The 13,088-nt window shown below is 33.6% G+C and overlaps 1 protein-coding gene across 1 annotated transcript; it reads left to right on the forward strand.

Moving 5' to 3' along the window:
• The first annotated feature begins 2,981 nt into the window (after nucleotides 1-2,981).
• LOC133807070 (histone acetyltransferase of the MYST family 2-like) lies at nucleotides 2,982-8,403 on the forward strand. Its single transcript, XM_062245212.1, has 9 exons — nucleotides 2,982-3,322; nucleotides 3,853-3,941; nucleotides 4,096-4,155; nucleotides 5,191-5,403; nucleotides 5,584-5,652; nucleotides 5,868-6,029; nucleotides 6,706-6,799; nucleotides 7,674-7,816; nucleotides 7,937-8,403. Exons 1-9 carry the CDS (start codon nucleotides 3,031-3,033, stop codon nucleotides 8,138-8,140), a joined length of 1,326 nt encoding a protein of 441 aa, XP_062101196.1. The 5' UTR covers nucleotides 2,982-3,030; the 3' UTR covers nucleotides 8,141-8,403.
• The last annotated feature ends 4,685 nt before the right edge of the window (nucleotides 8,404-13,088 follow it).

The following is a 13,088-nucleotide window of genomic DNA, read 5'->3' on the forward strand; positions in this document are numbered from 1 at the left end:
CTTGACACTTTTTGTGTGGAATTATAATTGTTTTCCTAACTTTTTAATACACTAAGATATTGATGATCTATGTATGTCAATAATTTTGATAGTTATTAGAATATATATTGAGTTCAATGTGTACGTTTTTTGTAATGTCTGCTATTTGAGTAAATTAGGATTTTTTTTTTTTAGGAAATTACGTTTTTTTTAGGTACTTTTTTTAGTACCTATTTTTTTATTATTTTGAGATTATTTTTATAATTTTAATTTATTTGTGTTAATTTTTATCATTTATATTTTAATGTCACATCATAATTAACCATCAAGTACTTATTATAGCACTAAGATATATATACAATGCTCGAATAATAATTAACGCTATCATATATTAGAAATTTGGGTGACATGTTATTACGTGTAGTGATAATACATAATTAACTATATGTTTAATTAATTAATTACTTTATAAACAATTTTGCTTATTATAACCCCCAAAACATATCACGTAAATTCATTAGGATATTTTTGTTTTTTGAAGAATGGTATAATTTTAATTTATTTGTGTTAATTTTTATCATTTATATTTGATAAAATATTTTACCACCAAATATCTAGATAAGGACTAGCAGCATATAACCCAAGACTGAAGGCATTGCATAAAGCGAAGGTCTCAGGACCACAAAAAAAAAAGATAATTTGAAACTCTTGACGAATCAAAAGAAAGAAAAGTCTAGTCATTTGTTCGAGAAGAAGAAGAAGTACTTGCAGAGGAAAGGATTTAAGATCATCGCCATGTGGAATGCAGTGCTGCAGCAGTGGCATTACCAACAAAGTTGGCTTGAATTTCTTGAGGCAACAATCGGTATTTTATGCCAAGTTCTTCAAATATTCTCTTCAATTCTAATACTAGATCGGATCTTCGGCTACTCTTGTTCCCATAGTTCTGAAAATTTATGGTATGAGTAACGTACAGAGCTATTGTCATCTTGTTCACATCTTGAATATCCTTAACCACCACACTATGACTAGGACGCCAGTGCTGAGGTTTTCTCTCTAGGTACCTTAGGCATTCAAAGATTCAATTTCAATATTTTTTCAGTGGAAAATGGTATGTTATGTCTGTTGTTTTAGCTATTATTCAAGTGGTATGCTATTCATATTTCTGTTCATAGCGATTATGATAGAACAAGTTGTCTATTTTTTTTAATGATGTGTGGTAACCGGTTACAACTATAAAAACCAGTTTTATTATTTGAGAGGTGTTGTAGTATCTGGTTACAATTATAAAAATAATTTTTATTTTTTAAGTAATGTACCATTATCAAAATATCAATATCGGTTACTTAGTGAGATTTGGAAGAAAAAAAAAATTATATGAAAAAAATAAACTAAATTGATGGTGAAGGTAGTTGGTTACAACTAGGTCTGAAAAAAAAATGAAAAAAATCATAGACAATTGCGATGGTAACCGATTACTTAGCCTGACTTGGAAAAAAATAAGATTCAAACAAAAAATCTAAACTAATCATAATCGTAACTGGTTACAGTGAGGTTTGAAAAAAAAAATCAAATCTAAAAAAAATAACCAATTGCTATGGTACCTGGTTGCTTAGTCAGGTGTGAAAACAAAATCAAATCTAAACAAAAGAATATAAATTAATCGCTATTGTAACTGGTTACACCTAGGTTTAAAAAAATCTGATATGAATAAAATGAATCAAGCGTCATGGTACCTGGTTACTTAAACAGATTTGGAAAAAAAACCCGGAAAAATCAAAAGTTTTATTTGCTTGTTTTTTTATTTTTTGTACTTGTATTCTGAATAAATTTTGTAAACCTATCGATACATTTTTTGAGTAAACATTCTAGTTCTATTTCTTTAAATAATTAATAAACACATAAATATTTATGTTAGAACCTTATTTGATGAACGTTTGGCTGCTAAGCCTATATCCAATTGATCTAAACATCACAGGGAAGAACCTTTTGACAACTTTTGCCATTTTCAACCAAAAAAACTAATTAGCTAATCTAAGCTTTCATATGTTAAAAGTACCCTAAAATATTCAACTACCTAGCTTCTTATACTACCCTAGTCTATACTAAATAATAGCAGTCAACTTTTCTTAAGTACATTTCTTAAATCAAATCAAATATGAAGTCAAGTACCTGGTTACTTAAACAGATTTAGAAAAAAAAAAACCCAGAAAAATCAAATATGAAGTCAAGCACCTGGTTACTTAAACAGATTTAGAAAAAAAAAAACCCAGAAAAATCAAATATGAAGTCAAGCACCTGATTACTTAAACAGATTTAGAAAAAAAAAACCCAAAAAAATCAAATATGAAGTTCAAAATCAGATGTGAAAAAGAAAAAAACTAGATTTGAAGAAAGAAGAAGAAGAATAAGAAAGACCGAATAAGAAGAAGAAGAAGAAGAAGAAGAAGAAGAAGAAGAAGAAGAAAAATCAGTTCGTCGTCGTCAGAGGCAGCGGCGGAGGTAGCATTGCCGGAAGAAATCTGAGATGGACATTGAATTAGGGAGGAGAAAGAAAGAAATGAGAAGAGAGATCGTGAGGAGAGAAGAGAAAATAAGAGAATTAAGTTTATGGTAATTTATTTACCATATTTTAAACTTTTTTTCCAAAACTTACCATATTTTGTACAATTATTTTTTTTCTTATAAATTTAGAAACTATATATATTTTCCCCTTATTTATGTAAACTTATTTATTTTTTTTTGAATGAGTAAATTAGGATCCTTGATGTAATACATTCTTATTATCTTCAATAGAAAAATAATAAATAAATAAAAAATAATAAGCGTTTTTTTGTTTTGCTGGAACTAATAAGTTTTTTTTGTTACTAAGAGTAAGAAGTATAAATTTTCATTAATAAACTTAGTGAAAAGTTTCCAAAATAACCACATGAATAAGTACGATTACAACTCCTAAGAAACTAGGCCCGGCCCATATATATCTCTTCAATATGCTTTGTTTAGTTATATTGATAATCCGAAAATCCGTTACTGTTTTTTTTTCAACCAACGATGGGTTCCTTGGATCCACCACAAGCAGAGAACGGTTACTCTAACGCCGGTAAATCAGACGGCGCCCACCAATCCACCGGCGATGATGGAGTTCCGCCAGCCCATAGGGAAATGACGACGGATTCCGACTCTTTGAAGAGGCGCAAGACGAGCATGCTTCCCTTAGAGGTCGGCACGAACGTCATGTGCCGTTGGAGGGACAACAAGTACCACCCCGTTAAGGTCATCGAACGCCGGAAATTGCCTTACTCTGCTCCCAATGATTACGAGTATTACGTCCATTACACTGAATGTAAGATTTGAGCATATGCATTTATTTTCAAATTCTCAAAAAGTTTAGTGTTAGGGTTAGGGTTTTGGTCTTGCTGGAGTTACTCTATTGATTTTTTTTTTAAGTTCTGGTGAGAACATTTGCTGATTTTGTTGCTGGGTGTGAATTTTTTAGGATATGTCTTACTTATTCTATTGCTTTAAAGGAGTGCTATGAAGAGTGACTGTAGGAGAAATTGGTTAACAAAGCTGGGAAAAGAAAAAGATAGATTGCTACCCCCTACCAAATCATGCTAAATCCATCATGTATATTGCTGATTGATTTCATTGTTGTTTATCTATCCCGTTTCCATCCTACTATCTCACACCACTTTCTGGGAAGGGCAAAATCTATGTGAAGTAAAAATTCTAATGAAAGTAATATCTCAACATGCCTATTTGTATAAAAGTTTATTAAGGTCTTATTGTTCTTATGATAATTTCTTATAATACCAATTCATATGCGTATGTATTTGTATCTGTTTCTTACCCCCTTATTGTTTGCATGGTTAGTTAATAGGAGGCTTGATGAATGGGTGAAGCTTGAACAACTTGATCTTGATTCAGTACAGGCTGTTGTTGATGAGAAAGTAGAGGACAAGGTAATGTCATGTTCTCTAACAAAAAACGCCTTCCCTCAAGCCTTCTTTGCACGTTCCACATTTGGCATCTGATTTTTTTTTAATAATATTGAGACTGGAGACGACAGTTCTTTTAGTCATTTTTGTTTGGTTAATTGTGTTTTTTGTTTTTTAGGTTACAAGCTTGAAAATGACACGTCATCAAAAGAGAAAAATTGATGAGACACATATAGAGGTATGTGGCATGTACAAGTCATAGTTGTTATGAAAGGTATGTTATATGGTTTATGTGTTTTATTGTCATCATTCTTTTATAATTTCATATTTGTTAGGATATCATGATGATAGGCTACATGAGTTTGAGAATGAGGAGTATATTCTTTTCTAATTTTACATAACAAAGACGAATAAGATATGGGAAACAAGGACTATTGTAGGGAAAAGTAAAAGAATTATGAGAATAAAGGTTCAAGGGAGGAGGAGAGGAGAGTGCTAAATACTTAAATGGAGATGTATCCACTGCGTTTGTGCTATGGGCTTGAAGAAAAATTAAATACCGCTTCACTCCCTTTGCTCACAATTCTAGATGTGATTGCTAACTTATCATGTCAAGCAATTCATGGCATTTCCTATTAAGGAAAACCTAAATTTACATGGAATCCAAGTCTTGGACGAATACTTTATTCTTGATATTTAGGTTCCTCCCTTATAAATCAATTCATATAGGTGCACACATGTATGAATGTGATCACATTGAAAACATTTTGGAATTTTATTCAAGCTGTAGGTAGCTTGATGTACGTGACAACTATTTATATGTAGAACTCACCCTTAAAATACTAGCCTATGAAATGAGGGCTCCCAAGTGGTTATAAACAACAAACTAAGCCCATACTTAGTTGATGTGGAGTCTTAACAATACTCTCTTTAGAGTTGATATCAATGGTGGCCCACTTTGTGACCCCGTAGGCGACACCTAGGTCACCCCTTTTGTGATGTTGGTCCACTAGAGGGTGTTGCTCTGATACCAGTGTTACAATCAGTCAAATAGAACTTACTCCCAACAGACTAGCTTATAAGAGGAGGGTGTTTAAGTGGTTATAGACCACCAACTAATCACATACTTAGTTGATGTGAGATCTCCTATCAGCTATGTGGTAATTTTGTGATACTGGTGATCTCTACAAATGTTACTGGCTCTATTTGATGTCATTGTGCAAATTTAAGATTAATATTATAATATTATTGATGATGCCCTTTGTTTATTTAGGGTGGACATGAGGAGCTTGATGCTGCCAGCTTGCGTGAACACGAAGAATTCACAAAAGTGAAAAATATAGCAACTATTGAACTTGGAAGATATGAGATTGAGACATGGTACTTCTCCCCTTTTCCACCAGAGTACAATGATTGTTTAAAGTTGTATTTTTGTGAGTTTTGCCTCAATTTCATGAAGCGCAAGGAGCAGCTTCAAAGGCATATGGTGAGCTGTTCTTAAATTTTCTCTTTTCTTGTTTGCGAAGAAATTGCTTTATGTAGTGGTCCTGCAGTAAATTGGATCCATGATTAAATGTCCTAAATTGATTTATGTTGTCAATTTTAGTTACCACATTGCCTAATTTTGAGTTTCGTGTTTTTGCCCCTTAAAATTTTGACTATGAAGAGGAAGTGTGATCTCAAGCATCCCCCTGGTGATGAGATTTATAGAAGTGGTACGCTCTCAATGTTTGAGGTAAGCTGCTTTTGCATAAGATTTATGTCAATGTTATAACAAACTACCTCCAAAAATGTTTGGTCCCTCTAATAAGTTTGACATGATTTATTTACCATTGCTAGTGCGTTTCTATTTTGGTCATTGTTCTGATACAATTTCTTTGAAAAATCTCTTGTTCTTTCCCACTAGTATAAGTTTATAGCTGATATTGCTATATAATTATACTGGAACAGGTTGATGGCAAGAAGAACAAAGTTTATGGGCAGAACCTTTGTTATTTGGCGAAACTGTTTCTTGATCACAAGACCCTTTACTATGATGTTGACCTCTTTCTATTTTATGTTTTATGTGAATGTGATGATCGGGGATGCCACATGGTTGGATATTTTTCCAAGGTAAGTCAACTCTGCTTAGTTGTCCAGAATAAGCAATAATCGGTGCTTCGAATTTTGTACATATTATAGTTATATGAATCTTGCCACTTGAGCCTAGCTCAAATTGTTGTGTGAGAGGTCTGGGGTTTAAGTTTCAAGGGAAAAAAAAATCATAATATGCTTATATGAATTTGTTATCTTTCTAATCAAGATGTTATTTCCCTTTTCCCACTTAGTAATGTTTCTTTTAGAAAAGAAAATAACAGCAGCATTTATACGAGTTGAAAGATTCTATGTCAATGTTCTATAGTGTTTGCTCTTGGAATTTTATCTGCCACGCAGTTTTGTGGATGCATAATATCTAACTCATCCCACATCACTTGCTTCTCTATTCAACGAGTTTTGATGTGAATAAATGACCGTTGAAATGCTTTCTTTGAAAGTTATGTTACTTAGTCAGTGTTGCAATTTTCTTTTAATAATTAATTATATATTTATTTTAATAGGAAACTGTAATTACTGTATTACTTATTTATTATTTTATATCCCTGCAAGCCCAAACTGAACTAATTCAGATATTTAGACCTTGTAAGTTCTCAAGTGTTTGTGCATGTACTCACAGGGCTATGCTTCTGCAGGTTTAGTTTTATTTTTTATTTAGCTAATTAATATTTTGATGCTTTACATGATGGTGCAGGAAAAGCATTCTGAGGAGTCCTATAATTTGGCATGCATTCTTACGCTTCCACCTTATCAAAGGAAAGGCTATGGAAAATTTTTGATTGCCTTCTGTAAGTTATCATTTAATGCTTTTTATTTTTCTGTTGCCAAATCTTGAATCTGATGAAAATATGATGGTAAACTCCATTTCTTAGTTTAATGGTGAGCAGATGAGCTCTAGTTATGGCTGTCACTTTATGTTTCACTATTAGAATCTTAGCACAAAAATGGTCCATGCGTGATATAATGTTAATTCCAAAGTATAGGTGCTTTTGAAGCACCCATTGAAATATAGTTCTATATTGAAAGATCTTAAAAGGTAATCCTTCACACCTCATAAATACCTGTTTGTTATCGTAGCTGCTTGATAGCAATTTAGTTATCATTCCTCTAAGTTTAAATGGGGAGAAGATGTGGGGATTAAGAAGAAACTAAGAACTGAACTGAGCAGTGAGGACTAGGGATCTTCTACCTAGCCACAAGAAAATAAAACAGTAACTTAAACTACATTGTTCTACTTACAATAGATAGACAGTGAAGCAAAGCACAAGTCCTAAACTCGTCAAATAGACAACCGTAAACGCACTCTCCCACATAAAATTTTAATATTGGACGTCATTTTAATTTCAGGGTATTTTTCTCCAACTCAAGGGCCCAGAAAATGGTCAAAACTAAGTTGCTGACATAGAATCGAGATTTCTTGATTTACTTTGGATCATTTACTTATATATACAAGTCATAATGTTGAAAACAAGTTATAATAATTTACTTATATATTTAATTTTTAAAAATGGAGCTGGGAGTCTAACCAAGAACTGGTTATATTTTGTTTTATTATTATTGTTATATACATTTTGGGGGTATGAAGGTTCAGTTACAAAACTTCGGGTTTTAGTGCTGTTTCTTCCCTCGCTGTTGTTGTTACTAATGCTATACATTGGGCAGCATATGAACTTTCCAAGAAAGAAGGTAAAGTTGGCACACCAGAAAGACCCCTCTCTGATTTAGGCCTTTTGAGCTACAGAGGATACTGGACGAGGGTACTTTTGGACATCTTGAAAAAACACAAGGGCAATATTTCTATAAAGGTACGCATTTTGGCCATTTACTTATTTTTCATAAGTGTTCACTATGATGATGTACATATATAATTCTGAAGTTTTGGGTTTAGTGTGTAGCGTGACGATTTTGTTTATAAATTTTGTTAGGAGCTGAGTGACATGACGGCCATAAAGGCAGATGACATATTGACGACCCTACAAGGTCTAGAATTGATCCAGTACAGGAAGGGGCAGCATGTAATCTGTGCAGATCCAAAGGTTCTGGATCGTCATCTAAAAGCAGCGGGTCGTGGGGGTCTCGAGGTTGATGTTAGCAAGCTGATCTGGACCCCATACAAAGAGCAAGGTTGACTGACTTCTCTTCTCTTCGACTATAAGGTTTCCTTTCCAGATAAAAAAAAGACACTAGAGTTGAGTGGTCACTTCTTTTGCTTGTATAATATATAACCAAACATAGTGGACTCCATCTCCAGACTATATATAGACTTATGAAACACAAAATGGTCCATTGTTTCGTATTCCTAGCCTAGGGTCTTTAATTAGTCTTGACATTACCATTTGTTTCTGATTTATCTTTTACATGTTAATAATATTAGTTATTTACGACTTCACAATCAGAATCCATCATTTGCTATTGTTTGTACAAGTTCTTGAAGAAAAGTTCGTGTGTGTAACACGTGCAAAGACTATGACTATGACTATGGTATCATCATCAATCACACATCATTGAACACTGATGTATTTCTGAATTAGATCTATCTTAATGGATCAAGTCATGCCACGTCAGATGCTATTGAGATAAGAAATGAGACGTGATATTAGACTAGACATTTGTTCTAACGTATAGAAGAAAAATGGTACTAAATATGGCGTGATGAATTAGATCAAATGCCTTGTAAACTCTGGCTAAGGTAGACCAAGACCTGTAAAAATAGCTCTCTTGAAGTTGCTTACGCTTTTTGAGGGGGACGCGGGAACCGGGTTTAACCTCTTGATTCTCTCCTTTTTGGAAAAAGAAAGAAAAAACTTAAGTTTCTATGCATCAAGGGAAAAACTATCTCCTTAATGCAAATCTATAACTTATATAAAAAGTACCGGTGAAATTATAAAATTTTGGTCAAGTTATTTTGTCCTATTCATTGGTAAAATTATTTTGTCATTTTGTGCATATTTTATATGGCTTTTTCTGCAGTTCCTCATGGGACTTAGTCCACCCGGTGTGTCCCACTCATTTTCCAAGTGTCAAAATTTGAGAAATCTAGCTAATATATAAATGTTTGTTTTTAACCTCTTGTAACCGGTGGTGTGAACCGGTTGAAAAAACTACGATTATGTGGCAATAAAAAGCAGGGGCGTTATGGTAATTGAATATGGTTTTTAATGTATATTTGAGGATATTATAGTAATTTTGATAAGAAGTTGTAGTTATTTATAAGATTGGGTACGTATTTTCTGCTAAGTAATTAATAATAGATTCTGCAGAACACTTTTATAGTATAACATAACAAAAACAGATACCTATAAATTATTATTAGCTGCTTATTTGAACGGGGTGAGGTTTATTTCTTTATGGATTAGTGGAGCATGAGCATAATATAGTAACAGAGTATATCAAGTAAATGGTTGAATGATCCAGAGTCATTATTTGCATTTACAATTATTACTTGTTATTTGTTTTTGGCGAAATTAGTAGTAACTTGCATTTATTTTTGGTTGCGTTAATTTTTTTTTAATGTTTGGTTTTATATTGTATTAGAGTGACCAAGAAACTAGTTGGTTGATGTATTAGGAGTCTTTATTTTTGTTAGTTGTTTGTGAAATATTTTACGCTAAACTAGGAATAAATTTTTTATTTTTATTTTTGTGGATTAGGGAAATTGTTTGTTTCTCATATGTTTTTTAGTTTGTTTGTCAAATTTTTGTTGGTGATTTTGAAAATTATGGATTTATTTTATGATTAATCTTTTGGACTTTTGTTAAAAAAGAATAATTTGTGTGAGTAGTAGAATATACATAATTAATGAAATATTCAAACTACACCAAACAAAGTTTAGTTGAAATTGCTCATAAGATACACAAGTTTAAAGTGGAGAGAACATTGGCAACTTAGTTGATGGCAAAATTATTATTTTGTCATTGATTGCGTGGAAGACCGGGTCAACCATTTGGGAAGTATTGCTATTTCGAGTGTATCGAATTGGGGGGGAGTATGAAGTCTCCAATTATGTTGGTGTAATCAAAGGAGTGGTGATTGAAGACGAAGACACCTATTTGATTTAGTGCTAATACTCTTTCCCCATTAGACCGCACTTGCCTGATTCTTGTATCTAACTGTAACTATTGTGGGGATCTAGGAAGCATGTGTGTTGTCATTGAACAACCTCCCCTTGTGTCGATATCGACAATCTTGTCTTGGCGATGAAAATGCCTTGAGGAGGACGAAGTCTGTACTCCGAGGAGTACTGATTCCTTGTTAAGGCTTATGCTAAAAACATCTTCAACTTGTTGGGGTAAGTTAATAACTTTAATGGTTGGATTTTGGGAGTCGAAGAAGTACAATGATTCTTTTGAATAGTATAGTGCATCCACACCATTCATCGTAACCCTGTGGTCAATATTTTAAATAGTATAGTTAAGCTTGTTTTTTTTTTAGAAGAATGTTCAATAAAATTTGACAGATGATCTTCATAGGTGAAGACATTAGAATTACCTATTGTTGGTCTCAACTTGGTTGTCGTCGAAATCTCTTATAGTTGTAAATGCCTTGACGGTATTCCCCATTGATGGAAGAAAGTGTTTTTGAATTGCTTCTCCACGACCTATGTCCCATTGTCGCAATCCATGCCTAGATTGTATTATAATGGTTTCATTGCTACTCCAACACATTGGTTGGGAAAATAGTGGTACTTGTAGAGGAACTCCATCATCACAATCTATTTTAATATCCCCATTTCTCATGTTAAACAATTTAATGCAATTATCTTCATTGTTTCCATAGAGCAATAGATTTTGAGTTGGAGCATGACAGTGGTAGGTTTGTTGTTGAGGCTGTAAATTGTTCTCATTTGTCTTGTGTACATATGTGGACAAGCATGAAGGATGTTGGTTCGTCCAACTTGAAAATCCCCATTTGTGTACAGTTATAATTTTATCTTGATTGGAAGCTCATGTGTCTGTGATCGTAACACGATTCCAAATTCCCGGAGGAATACTTTTTCCTATGCAGTACCTTTTACAATGTTTTTTTTTGTAAGATGGTAAGGACATCGATTAATTTGCTATATATTAGAATGGAAAAAGTAAATTCTTCATTAATTTAGTAAAATAATTATGGAGGAGAAGCATGTACGAGAGTAGAATAGATAATTTTAAAAATTGAGTAGTTAAATTACTATTTTAAAAGCAAAATTGTCATTTAAATAACTTATCGAATTTGTAACAATGTTGTACATACCACATTGACCTTCACCGATAACTATAATTGCATGTCTTCCGTTACCATCTAAAAATCTTGAGTATCTCCCTCTTGGAAATGGAAGAGGATATGCTTTGGTATGTCGCTTTGCAAGTGAAACATGTCGCAGTAGGTGTGTTGGGATCTTATCCCTAATTGGGTTGTTAGCCAAATTCTCTATTTTGATGTCGTCCCATACTTGAATTGATTTTATGTCCATATTTTATATTTGTTTCTTGGGCCTTATATTAGTTGAACCAATCACTGCTCCATTAAAGTTGAAAGTAAAAGAAAATAGTTAAGATTGTTTAAGTAATCTCATGAAGTAGTTGAATGTTTACTGGAATCTAACATTTGTAGGATCTTAATATGACAAATATTGTACCAAATTTGTAGAGTAACATGTATGTTTTCAATAAACATGAGGAAGATCTCTACTATTGTTGTTATAATTGTCTTTTATGTGGGCTACCCAATTGAGGCCCACTTGACAAAAAACATGAGGAAGTTTGATTAGAGAGGTGGCTTACCTTAGCTGAAATATGAACACAATTGATTGACCATCGGATGAGTGTTCTTGTTCTTCTAGCTTCAACCACATTAGCTTCTACTCCACCGGAGAAGACAGTGTATTCATATTTCAGCCAAGTTTGATTAATGAGTTTGTTTATTTATTTTATTGTGGGTTTTATTTATGCTTTTTGGTGCTGTTTTGAGCCAAGTTTGTGTGTGGAAGTTGAATATGAGAACTTTGTTCATTTAAATAAAGTGGCAGTAGTAGAAGTTCAACTATCAGATACTAACCTAAATTTATTGCATGAATTTTTTGTTTACTTGCGTGTTCTCCTTATGGTTTTGTTAGGTGAATTGTCCCAAAGAAATTTATTTGGGTGAGATTACTATTGAACTTTTATTTGATATTACCTGACTTTAGTAATTTTAAATAGTTAATTAGTGTTGATAAGTTTGGCATCTCCCATGCTCCTTTTATTTTTAAGGGGTTTAAAAACCATTGGTAGTTTAATAATTGAAGCCAAACCATTTGACATGGATCTATGTTTATTGAAGTCAGTTATTGTATTTGTGAACTTTGTTATTAACAAGAAAATTGTTTGAAAAATTAAAATTAACCCAGTAATTTGAATGTATTTTGCTTTTTGTTGTTAATTTATTGTCTTAAATCACAAAACTTTGACAACTTCATGTGATTAAAATATAGTTGAAGCAAAACGAAAGTATAGATTTGAAGCACCCTTAGCACAACCAAATTATTGAATTCAAGCAATCGTTTTGTTAGACAACAAAGTCGGGTCTAAGTCATCCCCCATGTTATAGATGTCATAAACTTGTTCACAATTTGAAAAGGAAAATAAGATATTGTAAAACCAAATAGAATTATTTAATTTGCTTAGTTTATAATTGTTAACTCCATTTCCTGCGTGGACCCGGGACATTCGTCCAGGCCCATGGTCAGGGGCTGTTCAGCATGCGGGCCCGGACCAAGGCCTCTTGGTACGGGAATGTCCAAGAGGGGTACGAGCCCGGGGTGCACTTCTGGGCCCATTAGGGGGGTCCGGTATGGTCTTTCGAGTCCCGTCATCCGGGACAGTCATTCGGGAGACGTGCAGACCGTTCGAACTCCCCACGACATACGCGTCCTGGTCCTGGTCCTGGACCCTGGTACGGTCCGGGCCTGTGGTAAACGAAGAGGGACAAAGGTAAATGAACCCGGATCACATCGTCCTCGGTTGGAGGGACCAAGCGTCCAGGACCCTGAAACCGCCCCACTTCGCGTGGGCGTTGTCCCCACTTTTCACCTGCGGAAAAGGCCACCTCGGGATAGCA

This window comes from Humulus lupulus, chromosome X, assembly GCF_963169125.1.
Source record: "Humulus lupulus chromosome X, drHumLupu1.1, whole genome shotgun sequence".
Classification (NCBI taxonomy): Eukaryota; Viridiplantae; Streptophyta; class Magnoliopsida; order Rosales; family Cannabaceae; genus Humulus; species Humulus lupulus.

Excerpts from the sequence above, each read along its gene's own strand:
- LOC133807070 (XM_062245212.1), top strand. The coding sequence starts at position 3,031 with ATGGGTTCCTTGGATCCACCACAAGCAGAGAACGGTTACTCTAACGCC. Across the intron at positions 6,800-7,673 it reads AAAATTTTTGATTGCCTTCT|CATATGAACTTTCCAAGAAA; the intron begins GTAAGTTATCAT and ends TACATTGGGCAG. Across the intron at positions 7,817-7,936 it reads AGGGCAATATTTCTATAAAG|GAGCTGAGTGACATGACGGC; the intron begins GTACGCATTTTG and ends AAATTTTGTTAG.